This window comes from Pecten maximus, chromosome 11 (genome assembly GCF_902652985.1).
Source record: "Pecten maximus chromosome 11, xPecMax1.1, whole genome shotgun sequence".
Classification (NCBI taxonomy): domain Eukaryota; kingdom Metazoa; phylum Mollusca; class Bivalvia; order Pectinida; family Pectinidae; genus Pecten; species Pecten maximus.
The window spans coordinates 11737543-11763177 of record NC_047025.1 but is presented as its reverse complement, the minus strand read 5'-3'; the positions used below and the strand labels follow the sequence as shown (position 1 = coordinate 11763177).

At 38.3% G+C, this 25635-nt stretch overlaps 1 protein-coding gene across 1 annotated transcript; it reads left to right on the top strand.

Moving 5' to 3' along the window:
• The first annotated feature begins 10835 nt into the window (after positions 1 to 10835).
• Positions 10836 to 24393, top strand: LOC117337720 (carbonic anhydrase 7-like). The gene is made up of 6 exons (XM_033898817.1): positions 10836 to 10942; positions 12329 to 12513; positions 13375 to 13473; positions 23097 to 23178; positions 23719 to 23858; positions 24229 to 24393. Exons 3-6 carry the CDS (start codon positions 13381 to 13383, stop codon positions 24358 to 24360), a joined length of 447 nt encoding a protein of 148 aa, XP_033754708.1. The 5' UTR covers positions 10836 to 10942; positions 12329 to 12513; positions 13375 to 13380; the 3' UTR covers positions 24361 to 24393.
• Positions 24394 to 25635: the final 1242 nt, after the last annotated feature.

The following is a 25635-nucleotide window of genomic DNA, read 5'->3' as shown; positions in this document are numbered from 1 at the left end:
GCTTTATAAGTAATGTAGATAAAAAGCAAGGTGGGTTATTTTCTCAATAGTTAAAGTAGAACTGGCTATTGACCCAGCATACTGATATGTCGTGCTTGGATATCGATTTTCTGTCTAAATAATAGGATTTTAGTTCTATGATGACGTAGTTGTCCACAGAAGTATTGTACTAAAAAAGAGAGTCACGCATCCTCACGTCAACCTTTGATTCAATGTTGATATTCTTGACGTGTAATTCGAAAAAATGCAGATGTTGAAACTTTCTTCGTTGACATACTATCCCGTCCTGTTCTTACATTTATCCCAGGTAACACGGGAACTGTCTATAGCGATATTAATATAACAAAATACTTCTAATGGTAACAGGTAGAAAGAAACATTAATATAGAACATAACACTCACGATATCAGCATAATTCTAACTGTATTGAATGCAGAGCGGTTTTATAGTGAGAACAACTATAACACTATAACAGAACGTCCATATGAGCTATGTATGGAATTATTACTTTTGAAAAAAAATCAATATTTTATGTTCTCGTCTTCTCAACGAAGTTTTCGCAGCAACAATGTCTGTAAAGTCTTGATCATGATCATGCTTTCCCTTTAATTCTTTTATGTATAAATTCAAACGCTCTGGCGACTATATTTGTCACGTAATAGTACGAAATTCTGTTCGCCAGAGAAGCGATAGGAAAAGAAATAACAGACTGGTTCTAATTTGATGAAAGTGATGAAATTAGCGAAAACATTTCACATTAACAAAATGATAATTGATGTCATATTGTTTCCCAAAACTTTCGCGGGATATAAATTTGATAACCAACGTCACAGGAAGCCGCATTCGAGAAGAAACTGACACCCGGCTTATATATGCCGCGGTCTGTTTTCGTCGGCTAATCGGGCTGAGCCCAGCTAAAGTGAACATGCGCATTTTAAATTTACGTCCTAACACCATGATGTCTCAACATGGACGCCCGAGACCGAAAATATTAATAGTTACCCGGTAACAGCCGAAGCCGTCGCAAAAATTGCTTACATCACTTCAAAAACTGGTATATATAGCAATCATATTACCGTTATCCGGATATCATAAATTTTCACAAGCTGCGTATAAACACGTTTTGTAACCCGTCTCGACTATATGCTTATCTACAGGGACTTACCTAACGTGTTTTGAACAGCGGGATTTAATCCATAGGCCATAGAAATACATTGGACGGTCCGCCGTCATACAAAGGTAACTGCCACTTGCAGCACGGGGTTACACGTATGTACATACTAAATAATCATATACGGAGCAATATAAAGAGACGGAAACATACAACATAAAGTAATTATCTAATATATTAATTTCGTGTTTGTTAAAGGTTTTGTTATATATCATTTGTTTCCGATGTCATTAATTTGAGATTTATATGCCTGTATACCATTGATATAGATCCATCGTCTACACAATTGATTACTATTTATCAGTTGTACTTTTTCACTAATAAATATTGAACATACGATTAAACAATTTATTTTTACTGTGTCTTAGTTGTTCTTATGATCGCCTTTTTACATTGTAGCTCAAGCTTGCATGATTTTCCTTTGGCCTATATAGTTAGTAGAAGGTGAGTAAGATGACTGGTCAAGAGAGCGATATGTTAATAGAGTCCCAGTCCTGCTGGCAGGATGATTTTTTTTTTATTAATTCCTTGAAATGGACTCGGTTTCATTCAGATCGATGTTCTGCAAATAAGCAGATGATCAACAGTTCAAATGTATTCTAACGTTTAATTAACTGTTCATCGGTCTCATGTTGATATCGCTTTATTACATATTGCATATTTTTTTCCTATTTTCCCTTGAGAGACAATTGTGCCTATATAGCATTCACGATTTAATCTATGATGAATATGAATAATCTGTCATGAATTTTTCTGTGATAGTTCGACATTAAATTATTAACATTTATTGAGATAAAATAAAAGAAAAAATGTATCTATATTTTTATATCCAAATGATTAAAACACCATTTTAAAACATAGCTACATTTGTAGATTCCCTTTTAATTTAACTTTATCCACAATAATTTCCCCAAATTTTAATGAATATTTTTGTTGTCTAGATACAATGCATTTGCCTCTCTGTTCATGATCGATCAACAATCGTTTTAGAATTGTTTAATTAAGAATAATGAAAGACTGATGATGAGTCATCATGAATTCTGAAGTGATTCTCAACATTAGCGACGTCATGCATGATGCAATACAGGTAGATAAAGCTATAATATAATTTGATAGCACAGACCCATTACATCACGAAGTTGCTATATTAATATGGGTTATCAATGTGTTTCTGTTCTAATGTTTATATAGTAATCTGATATATATTACTTATACCTATACATGTGACCTCTTTTATCTTATCAAAATTGAAAGTACAATTGTACCCATAAATCACTTAAACTGTATCAGGTATATACATAATCTCTAAATGTATGACTCAAAAGTATTTTATTTCTTGATTGGTGGCCGAGTGGTTAAGTTGCCCCGACACTTTATCACCAGCCCTCTACATCTGGGTTGTGAGTTGGAAACCCATATGGGACAGTTGCCAGGTACTGACCGTAGGCCGGTGGTTTTTCTTCGGGTACTATGGCTTTCCTCCACCTCCAACACCTGGCACGTTCTTAAATGACTCTAGCTGTTAAAAGGACGTTAAACAATACAAACCAAACCAAATCTTGATTCAACAGTTTTAGTTTTATTCTCGATCCACTACGTTGATACATGTATATCGTTAACTAATGTACTTTTATAAATGAAAAGTAAATTTCAAACTGTTATACTTTTTCCATCAATAAAATATTTCCCTACCTGTCAACAATAGACGTTAAACATTTTGACCAACAGATATCGAGTTTGGCCACCTAAATATCTAACATCAAGTGTTAGGGACAGAGGAAACACTATCTGAACTTGAACTTCAACCAGCAGGACCCTTGATGAAACTCATGCCGGATTTGTACACGGCTGAAATTATATACATTTTGGCCAGAAATAATACAGACTCGTACTTAAATACCTTCGTGATTAACGAATCGCCCAAGACAAGTGCTAACAATATTTCGAGAAACCCCCCCCCCCCCCCCCCCCCCAAAAAAAAAATTACTTTGGCAGCATCAGCGATATCTTGTAGTATGACCTCAGGAGCCTTCATAGCGCTGTTTTCAATCTGACACCAAAAGTTGTTCGTGTCTCGTTTTGAATCTTAGTCATTCTGATCCATTCTCCAAACCACTTTTTTAACACATGCAACGTTAAGTTTGCTTAATATGAAAATGCCTCGTTTCAAGTAACGTATATCTACTGGTAGATCCTTGAATTCCGTGTTTCCCCGTAAGTCTACTTCCGTTGCATTCTGTATTTGATTAACAGCACGTCCCTCCATCGTAGTTATAGAGTTGTTGGATAAGACTAACTTCCGTGTTTCGTTAAGGTATCCTCGCCACTCTAAGCTGGACAGGTTGTTTTTGTCGAGATGAGAACCTATTTTGGCATTATGTTAATTTCATGCTCGGAGCAATTTACGACCATGTGGTGTCTGCTTGGCTGTTTATTTCAATTACAATCGTAAGGACATCCTTCAGTTCGTGGTATATCACACATAAAATTATTTTAGTGATTACTCCGCAAAAGTCGACGGATTGATTGATTCTTAAGTTGTTCTGTATATAAGCATTTCATCTGTTCATTATATAATCTCCATAATATTAGAGTTTGAAAGCCAGATCCAGCCTCCTGCAAAAAAGGTTATATTTCACAATCGCATTTAAAAGGGACATAACGCAAGTCAAAACCATATTAAGAAAACATCTTCCCCAACGATAAGGTCAGAAACACCGAGATTAAGAAAGAAGATGACAAGAGACATACCATTTTCAGTTAGCTTTACAAGACCAACTTTGCCAATGTTATCGTCCACTGTTAATATCCATCCCAATTCGTTGACAATATTTTGTGTCTAGTTATACGTGTAATTCAGTGTGCAGAATGGTCGATTAATGATTAAGGTTAAAGAATATTTAGTATAGAGGATGTTTGACGAGTCCATGAATACGGCCCAATGTTAAGTACCCTGTTGCTTGCCTCGTTCAGACAGCGGAGCGGAGACAATTTTAATAGTGTATAATTGTTGATTTGTCACAAGTTGTTTTCACTCAGATTCAATGTGGGTAACTTAGTAAGACACGATTTCCCCCCTATTTTCGGTGATTTTGTACGGCATATTATATTGGTAAACAACACAACAAACTATATTGTTAAACAACACGACAAACTATAATGGTAAACAACACACGACAAATTATTATTTGGTAATTACAGGACAAACAATATTGGTAAACAACAGGATAAACTATAATTGTAAACAAGAAGACAAATTATTTTGGTAAACAACTTACGACCTGTTATATTGGTAGACAATGTCCGACATATTATACTGGTCAACGGCCTGAATTGGTGAAGTAGTCATGTTGGTTTGTGAAAACAACCTCGGAAGAAAAATAGCCATTGTTTTACAATGTCGTAGAAGACAGGATATGTGTCTCAATTTCTACCCGTCGTGTCCATCTTGTCATTTACGTCTTTTCCAAAACAGACATCGTCCAGATTCCGTACTAATTAATGCTTTACTATTAGACAACGCTTTCTTCTGGCCTCGTACCACAATCACATGCAACTTCCTTCTATGTTCTACCAAAGGTGATTACAAAATATATTATTTAAAAAAATATCTGGTTTACTTATATTTTAAAAACATTTCAAGCTGGACCTAAGGGGAATTGAAAAGTACCTCATGACCAGCATTTAGGAGCGGGTAGCAGGGCTGGAGCGTGTTTGATAACATGCAGCATTACAAATATGGGGTCTTTAGCAAACGATAACATTAACATTTGTAACTATGAAATTGTTTGCGTTAACATGTAACATACATACCATTCTATCACACTTTTCTTCAATATACAAACGTTCACTATATCGAAATAAAACAATACTCACGCAGCTCTTCATGTTAAATGAGTGGTTTATCATCTGAAGAAATGAACAATGAGACCGAACTTCTATTGTTTACGCGATGTCACACACACTGTACTTAGACAATACATGATATATAGTGTCTACTCGTACATAGCATCAGGCATTGTTAGCTTTCGATTACTTAACATATTCTATCGTTTAATCTTAAGATTCATCTTTAAATATAATAGCCAGAACAGCCATCTGTATGTTTTTATGTATGTTTAGACCATCTTGTCCATTGTAAAAGCTGTATAACTAAAGGGGAATCAGAAAGAAGGTGAGATTTCATATCGAGAGTTAGTTATCAGGAGTTCTGTGTATTTTCCCCACAACGCAAAATACCTGTAACAGTAATCGATTTCACGTCGACATTTTTTACGAGTTGCCGGACTAGAGGAAGAGTAACGATCATCGTTCCTTTTGAAGGATAGGTAATTAAGTTTAAACTGTGTTTTATTTGTCAATTTCCACTTAACAATACAACATATGAATCATACAGAAAGAAATCAGAAACAAGTGTCAAGACACGTATATAAACCTGACACCTATGTATATAGCTTGACATTACATAACAGCATAGACATGATAAAACACAACATCGTATCGAAATGGCAATAGATTTAATATGAAAACATCATTTGAAATGTGATCAAATAATTAAATATAAAAAGGGTAACAACGTGAAAGAGGGAATTTCTGCTTCCATCTGGTTGTAGATATATATTTAATGTGGTATTAATCTAAAATGATAGACGTACAAAATATGTACATGCTACGTTAGCATGGGAAATCTGTTATATTTTACAAGGACATTTTGCACACCAAGGGATATCCTGTTATCGTCGATGGAAAGAGAAGCATCTCCAGACAGTAATGAACTTACATTTATTTTATATGATAAGGTGAGAATATACTTACAATGTATGTATTGTATCCTCAATTAGACCACAGGTACACAGAGGAAAGGGAATTATATTATTTTTCCCTAAATGAATGACCATTCAGTGAACTACTGTTAATTCCTAATCTGGCATGATAGATTTGACATAGTCGTGTCCCACAGTAGAACAGATTCGGTGGTTCCGGCGGAGATGATCTTTTTAGATAAGTTTTGAGACAAGAAAGAGCCTTGTTACGTATGATAATTGGCAATTTGTTCCAACAGTCAATAGCAGAGGGAAGGAAAGTTCTACACCGAATCAGTGTAATATTTTCAGACTGTCTAGTCCTATAATTGTGACCTGATGAAATTGGGTAAGGACCAAGATTGCTAGAGTATACCGGTGTATTTTGATAATGCATTTCATGAAATTTGATGATTTTTGGTTTTGTCTTCTGTCGATCAGTTTAGGCCAACCACATCACTGTACATGTACAGTTTTTCAATATTAGTTAATTTGTTAGCACCAGCAACTATTCTGGCGACTATTAAATTTACACTTTCGAGGTTTTGTACATATTCGTATGATATACAGTCACAGACGACGTCAGCATCCTCTTATATAGGGCGAATAAACGAGAAACGCATATTTTGTAAAGAACCTCTATCATATTTTAATTTGAGTGATCGTAGTATATTTAATTTGCTACAAGCTTTAGTTATGATATAATTAAAATGATCAAGCAAATTACCATTTTCTGAGCACGTTACACCAAGGTGTTTGTAAAATGATATATTTAATATGTTTTCGGAATTCATTTGTAGAACAGGATGATTCATATCAATATTTTACTACTAGTTATCATACTTTCCCTCTTTATCGGACATCGTAAGTAATTTATGTAACCAATAATTGCATAACCATTAATATCATCATCATACCATATAAGGAAGTAATGACATCAGTAAGAATATATCAATAGTTACTGTAATCGTACATATTTTAGCGGTGATCTTATTTCAGCGCCTTTTTGCGGTGGAAGCATTCCACTAAATTATTATTGCGCTAATAGCACTTTCTATATACTCTTTCTACATAAATTTTTGGCGCACGAATTTATCAATGCGCTAATCTATACAAATTCAGACATGCGCTTAAATTTGAGTGCGCCAAATAAAGTACATTAGCAGTATATCTTTAACATGTATCTTAATAGGTAAGTTTAAGAAAATAAGGGAAAACAAATTAGATAAATACAATGTATCTACATAGATTGTGTCTGACGTTGTTCGTTACCGATTGCCATTGGTCGTACATACACTACTATTGATGAAGGCACTGGTGTGTCAAGTGTCTCATATATTGTCAACCGACAAGATTTCACAGCAGTTATGCCGAACGATCTATTTGAAGTATCCCTACCTAGGTCAGGATTTAAATAGGACAAATAACCTTCCTGTCTAGAGGTCACGCAAAAGAGTACTTTGGTATTCATACAGTTTGAGAGGTTTCGACAATGTTGAAATAGATGGAGTGTTTATCTTTCACACGAGCAGAAAAAAGGCAAAGTCCTTGTGCATTAAAAGCATGTGTTTACTTTGCGGTAAACAAGGAAAAAAAACTACGCCATATTTTCATTGGTAGATCGATAAAGTAGAGTTGCCGAAAACCTTAACAGCTGATTGGTTAAGTGTAGGTCTACATTGCGTTTTGAGATAAAGCCATATATTTATTTTGACTTAAAGTTCTTACATTGTTATCAGCGTCATATGCATTATATCTACATAGGTAAGTTCGCTACATATTTCAATAAGCTTTTAATGTCAAAACTGACGGATACAATACCTGTATTACGCCATCGGTATGATGGTGTTTTGGTTATATATATATATATATATATTTATATATTGTTTATTAAAATCATATGTCACTGGGGAAAGAACAGGAACCTGCTGTATGTTTTGTGACGTTAATAAATACTTGGGGGAGGACTACTATCGCCCTTACAATCAACGTCCTGGACGTACGTTTTTGACAGGAAATTGGTCGTGGTTTTCGACATGTAATATATTATATAATACAGATATTGAATATTTATAATCTTTCCATATGTGTACATCGTCATGTTCTCCACTATCTGTCGACAAACCACTTGCCACTTTCCTTCGAAAACCACTTGTTGCGGAGCGATGAGGTGAAGGTGAAAACGTGTACGACAACCCTGGACCCGACCCGTTATCCGTACATCATTTATTTTATATAAAAAAGTTCTCTTATGAAGGATGATCGGCACAACTGTGATACAACTGTATCACCAAACATAAATATGTTTCGGTTTAGTTTAAAAAATAATACACAGAAATCTTCAAAGAAATATTTAAGGATGCATCACTTATATTGATATTGATACACTTTTATGAATACATATTCTGCATGTATCTCCTTTTAATTATGGTGTCAATATCTCATGTCTACATCATATGTTTATTATTGCCACAAACATACATAGATAATAAGATAATGAACATATATAAATAAACAAATATATATTTTAATTTTTTTTACAAATTGTTCAAGAATAGTATTGCAATCGAGGGAATACATTACTGTATAATAAAATCAAAAGCACGCATATAGTATAAATTACATACATGTGAATCCCATTAGCAATAACTGTTACAATGTTAATCACTCTACTTTGTTACTGTACCAATACACATACAGAATGTAAACTGTACAATACACATAAAATACAATATCGGAAATCATGTCTACATAGTATGGTCTATATCATAATATACCCACATAATTAACAAATATGAATTAAAATTGAGTGTCCGACAGCAAATATTATTAGATAATATAGATTTATTATTGCTACAAACATACATAGATAATAAGATAATGAACATATATAAATAAACAAATATATATTAAAAAAAAAAAAAAAATCGGCGGAAAAATAGATAGGTAAGATAAGCTTATCTTACCTATCTACAGTGTATTTTCCCCCCGATTTTTTTTAAAAATATATATTTGTTTATTTATATATGTTCATTATCTTATTATCTATGTATGTTTGTAGCAATAATAAACATATGATGTAGGCATCAGATATTGACACCATAATTAAAAGACATTATATTTATATATGTTGTTATGTTTTCATTAATCTTTGATTTCTTTTTTCGTAATTCGGGCCCACTGTCGCTGAGTGGAATTTTATATACTGGTTCTGTGTTCCAACGCATGGTTAGGTTTTGTTTTGTTAAACGTCCTATTAACAGCCAGGTTCATTTAAGGACGTGCCAGGTTTGGAGGTGGAGGAAAGCCGGAGTACCCGGAGGAAAAATCACCGGCCTACGGTCAGTACCAGGCGACTGCCCCACGTAGGCTTTACGACCGTCCAACAAATGATAATTTCTTCTGTATACATGTATCCTAAGGCCAATTGACACCAGTGGATAATTACTTGATAACAAAGATATATATTGCTGTCAGTTACCTTTGTGATTCTTTGGAAGACGATATAGCTGTATGGTCTTTTAATGACATAGTTAACATTTTTTACATCAGTTTTATGACTAATACCGAATAATGTGTAATTGTTACCTTGTTCACATTGCATTTACGTTTGTACGTGTGAGATTTTAATATTCTCGTTTATATAATAACATGTTACTGGTGTAACGTTATGTTTTGATTGATTTAATTTTCTATTATATTTATATTGAAAATATGTTTCTTCGTCTCGGGCAATACACATAAACTTAACTTTATTCCATTTTTGATCCCCATCGTTATATATTTGAGTCCGCATTGTCGTATGTAATCCACTTTTTATATTTTCACATTTCCCCATATTTTAGCGTAGTGTCTGCTTCGGTTTATGTTTTTCGGCATTTATTCGCGTTTTGTTCACTTTTCATATTTTCGTATTTTCCCATAATTTTACCGTTTCGTCCGCTTTTCCTCGTCTCTCGGTTTTCTACTGAGTATCTATCCATATTCTGCGTTTCATTAACAGTCGAACAAGATGTCTCATTTACCAGAACACGTATTGTGCATTTAATGCATTGATATACAAATGCACCACGCGTGCCCTGAGGTTAACAATAGCCCAGTAGAACATGAATGACTCTATTCTATCATTAATCTCTGTAGTCATTATACTGAAACACTCTGATCACCAGTGGTCAGTGGTCAGTGGTCACAATGGGTATTCTAACCACAGTTCTTATTATTTCTGTGCTGTTTTCCTGCGTTAATTGTTCATCGTCTCCGAGAAGGCCTCCAAGCTCCGGACTTGCATCATGTTCAGAAGTCAGGAAACATCAATTCTTTAGTTATGATAATCGTTCGCCTATAGGTAATGCTCTATATCTATATATTCAACACATTTGAGTTTTTCTATATACTCATGTTGATCACCTTTATTTCTTATTGGGTGGCAGAATTGTTACTTTTTAATGTTAAATGTATAGACTGTCTTTGCGATCAATTATCACTTTTATATGAAACTTTGTGTATGCTTATGTTAAAGGTAAGATGTAATTCAGATCAACTTTAGATGATTATCTAAGTATATACATGTATGTGTATGTAGGCAGGCTCTGTGGATGAAGTTGAATTAATGCTGTGGTTGTAGTTTATACAGGTTTATGGCGTAGCCTTTAGAAGGGGTGGGGGTATTGCATTGTTAAGATTATTATGTTTCATATATAAACACCAATTTTTAACATTACATATTTGGTAGTGCGAGTTTACATTAGAAAATATAATAAAAGTCTTAAAATGTTTACATTGTACCATCACCAGGCCCTAGAAGATGGCGGATGTGTTATAATGAGTGCAAGGGACCCCATCAGAGCCCTATCGATATAAGACTTAATAGGGTACAGTGCATGGGAATCTGCAGAAGAAGACGACTCTCCTTTATATCTCCATTATAGAAGTCAGAATGGATACGTCAGAGGGAGCTTTTTAAACAACGGTAACTTAGATATCATATCTTATCTATAAGTTTTCCGAGTTTGTGTCGAATATTAGTTCCTTATATTTTAACATAATGTCTTCTCCATTTTTGATTTTCAACTTCTCTTCCGGATTTCTTAACTTCTGAAGCGTTGCAGAAGAATCTTAGAAAGACGAAACAGTTCTATTATAAACGTAAACGTATTTGTTGGCTCCCTCAAATTTAGCAAATCTCCGAATTGAAGAGATTAACGAATTGGTGAATTGGCGCACCAAATGATTTTATATAGAAAAAGTGTATAGGAAGTGCAATTAGCGGAATCATAATTTAGCGGAATGCTTTTAGTACGAAAAGCGCTAAAATAAGAATACTGCTAAAATATGTACGTTTTCAGAACGTATCTATTATCAAAACTATATTTTAAAGTGATACTCAGTTGGGCGCCATGTGTACAACGTATTGTGAAACACATTGCTTTATTAGTATACATGAACACGAATATGGTGAAAGCAAATCAGACAAGATTGCATATACATGTACGTATAAGTATGAAAACTGAACTATAATGTACTCAAATATTAGCCACCGTATGTGTATTTTGGTGTAGCATAAAAGTCAAATAATCAATGACATAATTCAGTTTTTACATTGATTTATTCCACACGTGCTGCAAACATCTGTCTGGATCACATGACCTCCCCTCTGTCTTTTGTGTATTTGTTCTCCTCGTGATAGTGTTCTTATCATTGTATATTCTTAATGTAGCCTCACTTCCGCTCTTTACATTGGTTTGCTTTTCTTTCCGTGACATCATTTCCGTTTTAAGTGCGAGGGTCACTGTTTCTTCCTGACCTCATTTACGTTATAACTATGGCAGTTACGTTCCTTTCGTTACGTTCTTTCCATTTTGTGTGTTAGACCGTTGTTCCTTCTGCGATCCAACTTCAATTTGATGAATGAAATAGTAATTCTGCTACTTCTGTTTGCATTCTTGTTGCCTTTGCTTGTAATATTGATGGTTGTTTCTATCTTTCTTTTGTTTCTATTGGGTTTGAATTTTGGGATTTAAACGATATGTGTTGTGTCATTTTTTCTACTTGATTGATTGTGTTTAATTGTCTCTCGACAACCGTGGGCATTTTAAGCCTACGTAACGGCAATGTTCACTGGCTATTAACTTTATTGCAAAGACAAAAAAAAAAAAAAAAAAATAAATAAAAAAAAATTAACTGCTGTAAGGATGTTTGTATGGCTGACATATCCTGATCTTCCAAAACCATCTTGATGAAAACAACAAATTCATAGAAACACGATACGACCAGTTATTATCACGGGACCATTTAGTTCTTTAGTCTCTTTAAAAATGGTCACGTGGTAAATATAAAATCTTCCTAATTTGCACAGGTCATTCTAGTACATTTACACCATCAAACCGCGGCGGTGTTCGCACGTATGGAAAAGTACTGAGAAATGTTCCAGACCACGAGGATACTGACTATGTATTCTCGGAACTCCATTTCCACATTGGTACCAACGGGAGTCGTACAGGATCTGAACACCGGATCAATGGGAAGGGATTCAGAGGAGAGGTACTAACGTTTAAAAGACACAGGGCGTCAATTTTCATTATTATTATTTTTTTTCTATTTTCTTATTTAGCTACTGTAAACGTATATATCATGTCGCATAACTAATGTAAAGAGACTAGCAAAATGGTGAAGTGGCGTAGTCACGGGACTTTCCCTAGAATACCAAGCACAAAAAAACTGCAGTTCACGCAAACAGTATTTACCAGAAGATTTCATTGCGAAAATCGGTATTATATATATCTAATTCAAATGTATTTAATTAAAAAAAAAAAATCTTATTTCTATTAAAGTTTTTTTTTATTCTGTATTTTTGTCTTTGTTACTTTTTTACTTTTACTTTTTTAATAAAATTAAATAACACTATTGATATTAGCATGTATATTTTTTATAAACATCTTAAACGTGGAGATCTTGAAAAAGTTCTGTATGGCAATTTCTGTATTTATCTTTTTAAAAGCTTTTCATTTGTTTGTTTATCTATTGATATTGTTTTTCGTTTTTGTTTTGTTTTATGCTTTGTTTTGTTTCTCGTCGATTTTAAGCCTTAGTTTTTTTATCTATTTTTTTGCACTCATGTTTAACGCTTTAACACAATTGTTATATATACTTTGTTCTCTATAAAAGAACAAACCTCTGAGCACGTGCTTTCTTGTTGCTAGGATTTTAATGAATCATTTCACTTTTTGGAACAACTTGTTTTGGCTTGAATTCAGCTCTGTCATTAAGTGTCATCGCTAATGTTTTGCATTGTTCTTTGAAATTTACAATTTTTGTTGTACATTTAAAAGACTCTGTAATTGTACATCCTGCTGTTAATAATGCTACAATGAAATAAGCAATGTTATAATTGTATATTACTAGATCCACATGGTTCATTGGAAGAGGACACAGGAGTCGAGAACAATTGAAGAAGGTTCTCAAGCAAGAGACGGTTTGGTAGCAGTAGGGATCTTTTTCAATGTGAGTCTTTGTTGTACGAAGAATCTTGTAATAATACTAACGATGAAAATGTTTGATTGTCGTGATGAAATGACATATATATATCAATGTTGTAAAATCAAGTATTTTCTTATAAGTTTAATATCCGTGTCTGTACATGGGCAAATTCATATTTTTACATTTTTCATACATAAATGTAGCTTTGGTTTTGTAAAATTCAGTATCTTATCAAATTGTTGCTGACTGGTGAACAAATTGACAAATATGATTTTCGTTACGGCTGAGTTCAGTTGTAGCCATGTTTATTTCAATAATAGCTCACCACCATATAGATAATAGCGTATCGCCTCCGGCAGCCCATAATTTGCATAACAAAAATGAAAATAAATATCCCGTGAGAGGACCCTTAATGCCCGATACGAACGCACCGCGCATGACCCAAAACCTCACTTCCGCTTATGGCAGCCATCATCCCAGAAGGATTTTGACGACAGCTCGTTTTCCCAGGGTTTTTGTTGCATTTAATTAGTTTTTCTTTTGCTTTGCTTTCGTAATTTGTTATTCTCATCTTTGTTGACAAGTTTTTCATTTTCGTTTGAACTGTCAGTCCGTTTGTGTGTCGTATTTCGTCTTTTTTGTCGAGTGGTTACTGCACACGTGGACTGTCTCGCTACGGTACCGCGGTCTAGTAGACCACTTCGGTGTCTATTTTTCTCGCTTTATTTGCTACCGTTTTGCTTTTGTCAACTCAGTTGTTTTATTTCCTTTTCATTTTGTACTTTTCTGTACTTATTTCCAGTTTACGGGACGTTTTTCCGTAATTTTATCGGTGGATTTTTCTTCCGTTTTTTGGCTGGATTTTCTCGTTTGCTGGAAGCTGCCCGCCTAGCAGAATGCGAGGTAAGAGACTTACTTCGGGTCCAAAAACTCGGTCAGGAGACTGCGGTCATGTCATCCTCGATGGGGATGACCATGACACCTGTTCTACCTGCCGAGGCTGCTCCCGGGACAACATGTGTTCCGTCTGTTTGACATGGTCAAACACTTTGTGGGACAGGGTGTTGTCCCATCAGTCTGTCGCCCGTAATAAGGGTGCTAAGTCTGGGGCAGACAGTAAACGTCAACCTAAAGTCCAGTGTGGTGCTGTTGTCAGCCTCCCACCTGGCAGTGAGGCATTTTTACCCCCTGAAGGGGAAGTAATTTTGTCTCACGGTGGTAGGCACTCTTTGGCTACAGAGGAGCCTATTCACACACATATTTCTGAGGCGGTAGGGCCTTTGGGTTCTATCGGTCATCAGAAGGGCACTCACCCGGGAATCTCCTTGGAGGTCGAAGGGAGCGAGTGTCCAGGTACCATCTCCGTTAGCGGAATGGTTACCGAACAGGCCAGTCATGCGACCCGGGCCCCATTGAGGGGTGCCGGCGTACCCACTGACAGTAGGCCGGCTGGTACTGCCAGTTTTTACGGTGGTTCTGGAGAGGCTGCACTAGGATCTGGGAGTGTCTCTGTTTCACTCCCAGGCGTTGGTTTACCGTATTTTGAGTCTGGTTTGGGTTCCGGGGTTATGCACCCGTCGGTTCCTAGGTCTGCCTTGCCTCTATCTGGTCCTCCTCCAGTTAGAGCTCCTGGCTCAGTTGGGTTTATGGGTGCTCCAGGGCATCCCCCACCTTATCCCTACCCTCATTCTGCACCCGGGTTAGGTGGTAGTTTGCAGTCTCCTGGCAATTTTGGCCATTTTCAGCCATATTGGCCAGGCAGGTCTCCAGTAGGGGGCAATTCATTTCCTGGTCCTGCGGGTGTCGGAATGTTGCCTTCTCCCCAGTATTCTGGCTTCGGCCAACACTGGGGCCCCTCCCAGTCTATGGGATTTCCATACCCTGGGTATGGTCAAACCTTTCCAGGTTACACTGGTCAACCTTGGGTTTCCTCAGCTGTCTATAATCAGTCAGGTGTTGAGTTGGGTCCCCCCCCCCCCCCCCTTCTCGCACACGCCTTGTTAAGTCTAAAAGGGTTCACCGTCCCTCGAAGACATTGGCTGAGACTCCCAGGTCATCGCTTCCCAGCAGGGTTAAGCGTAAAGTCAACTTCTCTCATCTTAGTGCTGGCCTTTCTTCTGCTTCTAAGTGTAGGAGAATGGAGGCTCCAGACCAGACTGTGTCTCGGTCAACCTCCAGTTTTGGCCAGTCTCCTCAAACTGATCTTCAGGAGACTGAGGATATGGATTTTGAGGAGTCCGAGACTGAGGATGTTGGTCAGCTGACTTTGCCTGATGATGGGGACACTCTGTCGTTGGATGCTGGGTCTGATTTGGATGCCGAGACTCGCTCATGGCTCCCATCAGTACCTACCGAGGGGTCAGATCATGAGTCTTTTCACTCTGAGGCTGATAACCCCGACTCAGATTTAGGTCTGGCTGCATTTCAGGCAGAGAGGAATCTTGATTCCTTTCGTAGCCTTCGTTTGGAGGTTGCTTCCCTTTTGGGAGTTGAATTTTGTCCCCCTCCCTCTGCTTCTAGCCTCCCAGAAAGGACTTCAACTTTAAGTGCCTTTCTTCCCTCGGAGCCAGAAGCTAAGGCATCAGGTAGGTCTTTGGCTGAAGGGACTATGGTCTCTTCAGCATTGGCCCAAATTGAAAAGGTTCTGCAGGCCAAAGGTTCTTCTAATAGAAAGCAGGATCTTTCTGGTTTGCTTCTGGGGGTTAGCGATATCGAGGGGTTTAGTCCTTCTCGATATTCTGTGCACAATTCCTCAGTTGAACCTACTCCAGCCAAGGTGGATCTTATCTTAGACCATCGCTGGCCTGGGAGATCAAATGATATTGTTCATTTATCTCCTAAGGAGCATAGTCGCATGGAAAGACTGCTTCGTCTTGCCATTCATGTGCTGGCTTATGCAGATTCTTTTTCCTCTGCTTTGTTCGTAGCATCTTCTCATTCTGAGGAGAGCCTACCTAACAAGACTAAGCTTCTGGCTGAACTCAGCAAGGCCATGAACCGGGCCCACATGGATGGAACCGCGCTCATTTTGGCAGTTCTTGCTGATTTTGTTTTGGCCCGCCGTGCAGCAGTTCTGAAGCCCAGACTAGCTGTAGGTGAGCCATTCATTTCCGATCTCATGACTGCTCCCTTGTCTGGCTCAGAAATGTTTGGAGGTATTCTCACCTCTGTCATGGACCGAGTCAACAATGACAAGGCGGCTTCAGCTAGGCTTGAGAAGCTTAGGGCTAAGCCTAAACCTGGCCGGGTGCAGCGTCCAGGTAAGCCTAAGAGGGGTGCTCAGACAACTCAGTCTCAGACCCAGACTCAGCCTCCTGTAGCTTCGGCTGTTCGAGGTGGGCACTCTTCTCGGGGTCGGGGCAGTCAGAGTCACAGAGGAGGAAGGGGTGGATAGAAGAATCCCAGCAAGAAGGGACAGAGTTCCTGACTCTTGCAGTCCCTCGGTTCCTCATTGTCACTTGTCCTCCCCATTAGACGATCCATGGTCAGGTCTCCAGCTTCCAAAGCCAGATCTGCACGTCGGGGGTCGTCTATCCTCCTTCCTACCAGAATGGAAGGAGCTCACCAAGGACAAGTGGGCAATTTCGGTGGTTTCCGAGGGTCTAGGTATTCCTCTTTTGAAGGATCCTCCTCTGTCTGTGGACCCTATCTTCTTTCCTCCACCAGGCGATGTAGAGAAGGCTCAAGCCCTTTTAGACGAGGTCAATTCCTTGATAGCCAAGGGTGCTGTGGAGGAGCTTCCAAGGTCACTCTGGACTCCAGGCTTTTACTCCCGGATGTTTCTTGTCAAGAAGAAATCCGGGGCCTGGCGTCCGATTATAGACCTCAGTGCATTCAACAAGCATGTAGTCTCGCCACACTTCAAAATGGAGACACCTCGAAGTATCTTGACTTCGGTAGCTCCAGGTATGTGGGCGACCTCAATCGACCTCAAGGACGCTTATTTCCATATACCGATAAAGAAATCGGTCAGGAAATTCCTGAGATTCACTTCTCAGGGCAGAGTGTTCCAGTTCAAGGCCATGCCCTTCGGTCTGACCACCGCCCCTTTGGTGTTCACCAAGCTACTTCAGGTGGTTGTGGGCTATTTACACAGTCGCGGAGTAGATATCCATATTTATTTCGACGACTCCCTGATGCTGCATATAGACCCAATCTCTCTGCGTTGCAGCACCAGGTCGGTCTTGACAACTCTTCTACGCCTAGGTTTTATCCCTTCACGGGAGAAATCCGAGGTTCTTCCATCCCAGGACTTCATTTTCCTGGGAAACCGTTTCCTTACGGATCGGGGCCTCGTTCTTCCTCCTCAGTCCAAGTTCCAGAAAGCCAAGGAGTTGGTTATTCTGCTCAACAGTCTGGACTATATTCAGGTCAGGTGGTTTCTGAGGCTTCTCGGATTCCTCAATTCCCTTTCGGATGTCGTACCCCTGGGTCGGCTCCATATTCGCCCTCTTCAGATGTTTCTTCTTTCCAAATGGAAACCTGCATCCCTCGAGTGGGATGCTCGGATTCCATTGGAAGCTTCCGTCAAGGCCTCGGCCATGTGGTGGGCTTTGGAGGCCAATGTTTTGAAGGGCGTCTCTCTTCAGAGAGCTTCCCCTACAGTAACTCTGTATACGGACGCATCTATGACGGGTTGGGGTGCCTACCTCAACGGTCAGTGTCGTTCAGGGGTCTGGCAGGGGGCTCAACTCCAGGAACACATCAATGTGCTGGAGATGAGAGCAGTTCTGCTAGCCATTCAGTCCCTACAGCCTCTGCTGCAGGATCAGTCCATTTGTCTGGCTACAGACAATGCTACAGTGGTAGCTTATTTGGAGAATCAGGGGGGTACAAAGTCTCACAAGCTATGTGCCCTCACTATCAGGATTCTTCTTCTTTGTCAGGATATGGGTCTGTCCCTCTCAGTGAGGCATCTTCCAGGGCACCTGAATGTTTTAGCAGACACGCTATCTAGATCACGGAGTCCAGTTATCACAGAATGGACCCTGAACAGGTCTATATTCAGGGCCATCTGCATGGTTTGGGAGACTCCTCTTGTAGATCTGTTTGCCACAGCTCTGAATTTCCAGATTCAGACGTTCGTGTCTCCAGTTCCGGATCCTTTGGCTTGGGAAGTAGATGCTCTATCCCTGAGCTGGGAGGGTCTTCTGGCATATGCCTTCCCTCCATTCAACCTCCTGGGCAGGGTACTTCACAAGGTCAGGAATCACGATTGCTCGGTTCTCCTGATAGCACCTCTGTGGCCCAGACAGCCTTGGTTTCCGGCTCTTCTGGATTTGCTGGTAGATCTCCCCTTGGCCATTCCGGCCAGGTGGAATCTCCTCAGCCAGCCCAAATCCAGACAGTTTCACCCCAATCCGGAACACCTGCACCTTCACGCGTGGAGGCTATCTCGGTCTGTCTCTTGCAGGCAGGCTTTTCTGCAGAAGTTACCGATGGCATCACAAGATCTATTCGATCTTCCTCATCTGCCATCTATGAGTCCAGATGGTCAGTCTTCTGCAGTTGGTGTATCAGCAGGAAGATTGATCCACTCGGTGCCTCTATTCAGTTAATAGCGGAGTTTTTCCTCTACCTTTTTAAGGTTAGGGAACTAGCGCCTAGCACCATTCGAGGCTATCGTTCAGTCTTAGCCAATGTATTTTCTTTTCGGGGTCGTTCAGATGTTGGAACATGTTCCACTCTCTCTAATCTCCTCAGGTCTTTTTCGTTGGAGAAGCCTAAGGTAAGAATCTTGACACCCCAGTGGGACTTGGCTTTAGTTTTGGACTCTCTTACAAGGTCTCCTTATGAGTCTTTGGCTTCTGCTTCTGTTAAGTTCCTTTCTTGGAAGACTGTTTTCCTGATTGCACTTGCCTCAGGTAGGCGGAGAAGTGAAACACATGCTCTTTCTTCTTCTCCGTCATGTCTCAGGTGGTCACGTAACTATTCCCTAGTGACCCTTCTCACTGACCCCTCCTTCTTGGCGAAAAACCAGGTTCCCAATTTTTCACCAGATCCTATTAAGATTCCTGCCTTAAAGGCTGTCTCTGGTCCCAATGATCAGGATCTGCTACTTTGTCCTTGTAGGGCTTTGAAGTTTTATCTTGATAAAACTAAGGGGGGGCGGCAGGGTCCTAGACCTCGTCTGTTCTTGTCCATCAAGGCAAAGCAGTCTGATATATCTTCTCAGACTATTCCCAGGTGGATCTGTGAAACTATTCAGAAAGCCTATGAGGGGTCTACTGCAACGACTCGTGACAGTGTTCGGGTTAGGGCACATGAAGTCAGGGCTCTATCTGCCTCTTGGGCTTTTCTCAATGGAACCTCATATGATGAGGTCATGGCATCTGCCTTTTGGCGAGGCCGCAACACCTTTGCAGACTTCTATCTGCGGTCGCTGTCCTCCCATGCAGATGGGTTATATTCTCTGGGTCCTCTTGTCACTGCTCAGTCAGTCACTTGTCCCCCAGTCAATCCTTAGGGAGGTTCCATTGCGGTTTCTGTTTTTAAAGAGTTTTATTGTAAATATCCCAGACCCTTAAGGGGTTTTTAACTGATGTCTTTGTTGCGGTCTTTTCAAGAGGTCATTGTCCTCGGAGACTCCTCTACGGTAAGACAAATTCGCTATTATCTATATGGTGGTGAGCTATTATTGAAATAAACTTGAGGTTTTTGTAGTAAAACCAATGTTTATGATATAATACTCACCACCATATACTAGAGTTCCCACCCTCCTCCCCTCGTCTCCTCATCCAATTATTTGGTTGCGGAAGTGAGGTTTTGGGTCATGCGCGGTGCGTTCGTATCGGGCATTAAGGGTCCTCTCACGGGATATTTATTTTCATTTTTGTTATGCAAATTATGGGCTGCCGGAGGCGATACGCTATTATCTATATGGTGGTGAGTATTATATCATAAACATTGGTTTTACTACAAAAACCTCAAGTTTGAATAAACAATTAATTGCATTCCGAACGAGTTCACAGCACCAAAAGTTGGTATGCACTTTCCAGTCTTATGAGTGATTACTTTTAATGCAAAACTTCTCAGTTTTTTGCTCTGTTTCGTCGGTACTTCTAAGATGATTATATTTCTATATCATTGATGTAATTTTAGGCATTGTCGTGAAAAGTAGTGTACATGTATATGCCGTCGACGGTATAACTTCTTTTAAGTAGAGCTGAAATATAACCTGTTATCTTTGATAAAAATAGTTCATAAATATACTAGCGGGAAAAAGTTTGGTTTTTCTAATATAACTGTTAGACACGTGGTCTAGATTCAATTTAATCTCACACTGATCTACCTCCCTGCACTGTGAAAATGTTCTTCAATTAAAATTCAGTCGAACTTGACCCCGCTCGACGCTGCATGTTTTCATATCATAAGCGTGCATCCGGGGTACTCCTGCACCATATTTACCGGTAAATCATTGCAGATAGAACTTTAGGATAGTACAGACCAGTTACACAATATTTCTTTTCGAAGAGGTTGTACAGCGAAGGGGCGCGACTGAATGAAGTCGATAGATGTAGGGCCGTTGCTGGGATACTACAGGGACACTCGTAACGTAGCCCAGCAATACCGTGTACAAGAGACAACACTATCCCGTTTAGTTGGGCGTCTAAGAGCCACGGGGAGATTGGGTGACCTTCCTAAGAACGGACGCCCACTCATTACGTCGCGTCGTCAAGATAGAGAAATACATTTGTACGTCTCTCGCACCTCCGTAACCAACTTCAGACGGCGAAGGTACGTCAGGGTGTCGGCACTCATGGTCGGCCAGTGTGTCTAAGAACAGTTAGGAATCGTTCACAGGAGTTTCATTGAAGGCCACGGCGTCCCTATGTTGGTCCGCCAGTTTGGCAGAGGCGACGCGAACGTCGAATTCAGTGTCTGCTTGCACATACACGTAATCGGTTTCGTTTGGCCCATTGGAGACGCGCGTTGTTCACTAGCGAGTCTCGCCTGACACTTCGCAGTTCGGATGGGCGACAACGTGTCTATTGACCTCGTGGTAAGCGATATTCTGACGCCTGTGTAATGGAAAGCAATAGTTTCGGGGAAGGGCCTGTTATGTTTTGGGCAGAGATATATGTAACAGAGCACAGGATTAATTAAATTTAAATCACTGCCTCCGCTAGGGATCGAACCCGGGACCTCTGGCTTACTAGTCTTACGCTCAACCGATCAAGCTAAAGACAAGATCTCTCTAGCCGAGCGGTATATTGCGGCTAGTATTTACCAGGGTTACATATATAAAAGCGTGAAAACATTTTTCGTATTTATCCATGATAATCTTAAATCGATAGGATATCGGAATCAGGTCTTGAGATTACACGTTCTTCCTCTTATCCATCAGCGTAATCTAACGTTGCAGCAGGACAACGAGAGGCCCCATATTGCTAGGGTTGTTTCAAACAACGCTCCAGTTCTTGGTCCCAAATCGAGCATTGGTGGGACGAGCAAGGAAGCGCGACAACGACCTTTATAATGTCGCTCAACCCACGCAGGCCCTGGTTCACGAGTGGAATAATAATCACCAAAGAGCAATAAACACCTTGATTGGGTCAATGTTAAGGAGAGTAAGTCAGGCGACTGATATTAGGAGTGGGCATACGGGCTACTGATTTGGATCAGGAAACGGCGTCGGGTAACCTTGTTTAAACGGTATTCGCTAAAACACCGCCTGTGATAGGACAACAAAAATCCTCAAAATATATTTACTATTGATGAAATAATCGAGAAACCCACACCATGAACACATCAGCATGTGCCGTATATTATTATAATAAACTCTTGTCACATGATCAGGTTTTTGTTTTAATATTTACATATCCTGAGTGTTTTCATTATTTTCCTTACTAACTTGATAATCTTACAAGTGTGTAAACATCTGACGCGTAAGAATACAATGCTCATAGCCAGACCGGTGCACACTTGCTCAATTTGTGTGAATGCGCAATGAATATTTTCGTTTCTGTTTTGACTTTTTGAAAAAAATATATGAATTGAATATGGTAGATTTAAACAAAATATAACGATAGAAAAATGAAATGTTTGAAACATCTTACAGGAATCTAATAAAAAAAATTGATACTGTGGAAATATGTTTTGTTTATTCCCGTAGATGATGACCTTTCCCGCCAAATTGGTATCAGCTGTCTAGCGATCCCTTTAACTGTCCGTCTGTTACGTCTATTAGTATAACGCCGAAGAAAGAATGCCGATTTAATTAACGAAAGTATTGAAAAAAATTTATTATAAGGAATATTTTTTTGTATCGTTTACGGGTGTTTTAACTGCATTTTTACAGATATTTCAACATGGCGCACTAACGTCATTTAAACATCTGTAAAAAGCATGCAGTTATTCAACACCAGTAAACGTTAAAAACAAGAATTATTCCATAAATATCTTCATTATATGTCTTATTTCAATCCACTTCGAATTTTACGTAAATTAATGAATGGTTATTGTGTATTTGAATTATTCAAATGTTTACCCATCTAGTGCGACTTAAGCATATATTGCAGTTTTGAGTTGTGCTGTTTTTTGTGTGTTGTTACTTTAGTATATCTAATTATTGTTGTTTGAGAACAATGTGTCGTCATAAAGATGTTGCCGTCGTTATATATCATGTTATCATTATATTTGTATAGGTAGTTAGACGCTGTCACACAGAGGCGGATAGACTTATATTGAACTACGTGTCACACACAAGGAGATATCTTTCAGTGAAGAGTAAGTAAGATTAAGATCCAACTTAATCTAATAGTGCTCAGATACAACTATAAGTAAAAGGAAACATATTAACACAATACTTTTCAAAAAAAATAAAAAAAAAAAAATAAAAAAGATTAATAGGTTATCATTAACACAATACGTCATTATGGTTTAATAGGAGAAAGGGTGTCTTTTTACATAGGTGACAGAATAAAAGTTAATTAAAGGGAACCACGAGACCTCCTAATAGAATTAATACTAGACACCGCTTATAAAAACACAACGTGATTTACAGTTATATAGTATGATGAACAAGATTAAAGGATTCCGAATAAACTTTAAAAAAAAAAACAACCAAGAAGCAATGCTGTATGCTTCGGTATTGATACTTTCTAAGTACAACGATTTTATATGTTATAAATATTTTGCCTATTTTATAATCAATAAGAAGCTATGTTTTTAGAGAATAATGTTATAAACATAATTTACACATATGAATGTTATGATTTAGAATATTTATATATACATGTAAACGACATTTTTTTTTATAATATTTAGACCCTGCGTTTGTCAATCCCAGTCTTTTACTTCCGGCTGATGGTAGATATTATACATACAAAGGATCCAAGACAACACCTCCCTGTAACACCAATGTTATATGGGTAGTGTACAACACACCGACAACGATTTGTTACAGGGTATGTATCTATTGGTATTGCATAATAAATACATTTATTAAAAAGTTTCTTGTTGAAGGCAATACAAATGTTACGTTCCACTCGTGATAAACTGGCGGGTAAATATGATTGTAAACGAAAAAAATATAATTTTGTTATCCATTTCATAGTAAAGACACAAAACTAAAAAAAAAAAACGCTTACAAGTATGGGGTATACGATTTATCATGGAACGTGTATGAAGTCCAATGCTTTAAAGCGTAATATTAATTCTAATATCTGCGTGCGATACCATACGCAGGTTTCTATTCCTTTTTTAATTGTTCAAATACACTAAAATAACATTAAATTTAACATGTTACTGTATTGTATTTTGATATATATTTTGCAGAGTTACCGTGTATTGATGGGTTTACAATCAGCTGAAATTGGTCACCCTTACCTGCGTATGTTCGGAAATGATCGTCCAATTCAAAGCAAGGGCATACACAACGTAAAAGCTAATTTCCTACAATGTGATTAAGTGATACAAATATTATAAATGTTCTTATTTCTGTTTTTGTCAGCAAAGGTTTTTTATCTATATTTTTGCGAAAAGTCTTAAATTGAGCTGAATTATTAAAGTCAGTATAAGAGCAAGTGAAGGTATTAAAGCTAAAGGAAAGGAAATAAAGGTCTTGGGGGTTACCAGTGTTATAAGATAACCAATAATCTATTAAGTCACCCACTTAAAACAAATGACACAAATGTTCTTCAAGGTCATGGAGTTTGCATCTGATCCTTTATTTTCCGATCGGTCAGCCAAGATGACCACCACAGACTTACTTCTCCGACTGGTGAAAATTTAGATATTGTTTGATTTCGATTACCATTGGTATATGGTATATATTGGTATTAGGGAACTGCAAATTCCATTACATGGGTATAATTGCCATGGCTTCTGATTGGTCGAAGTTTAGACATTGGATTTTGATGCAAAATGGTAAATAGGGGAATTCGAATTCAACCACATGGGATTCATTGCCATAGCAACCACATGGAGGAATTCAATTGGTAAAATTTTAGATGCGAATTCGACCTCACAGATTTTCCTGCCATAGAACCACGCTGAGGATTCTGATTGGTCGAAATATTGATATTGAATTATTTTGATGTAAACCAGGACTCGTGCATGGAACCTCTGAACTCAAGACGGATATTTCTGTATCATTCTCAGCATTTATTTTTATCTGTCTTTCGTGCTCAACCAGAGTTATCTTCCCTAACTACACTTTATTCTTTCTGTGACACTACTTTAGGTGTCACCCCACTAGTTAAAGTCGGAAGGAAACAAATTCATTCATTCGCGTTTTTTGTGTTGTTCATTCATCATTTTGTTGACATTTAATTCTTCACGAAACAATGAAGTTAAAAGAATAGTATGATTCTATTTATGTTTCTAATTAAGTTATTTAAGGATAAACTAATATATATAACGTAAAATATCTATTCACGTTAAGTCTTTATCATTGTACCTACTGTACAAAATCACCGTGAAAATTTTCTTAAATTGATGGGCGCTGTGTGAGTCAATCAAAAGAGACATTACAAACAGCGAAGCCATTATGTTACGTTAAGGGGCGATAACACACATTTTGAGACAATTAACATGTTTGTTACAAGCAAAATTGAATTATGAAACACGAAATCACGGTACTTCCTGTTTGCCTTAATGAGTTATATGTGCAGCATTGTTTAAGAACACGAGATCACCAATATTTTCCTTGTATGTGTTACTGTATCTGTATTTGATGCAATT

Bases quoted from the DNA above. Each gene is read 5' to 3' on its own strand.
- LOC117337720 (XM_033898817.1), top strand. From the start codon at position 13,381: ATGGTTCATTGGAAGAGGACACAGGAGTCGAGAACAATTGAAGAAGGT. The intron at 23,179-23,718 runs GTAAGTAAGATT...TATAATATTTAG, and splicing joins GAGATATCTTTCAGTGAAGA to ACCCTGCGTTTGTCAATCCC. The intron at 23,859-24,228 runs GTATGTATCTAT...TATATTTTGCAG, and splicing joins CGACAACGATTTGTTACAGG to AGTTACCGTGTATTGATGGG.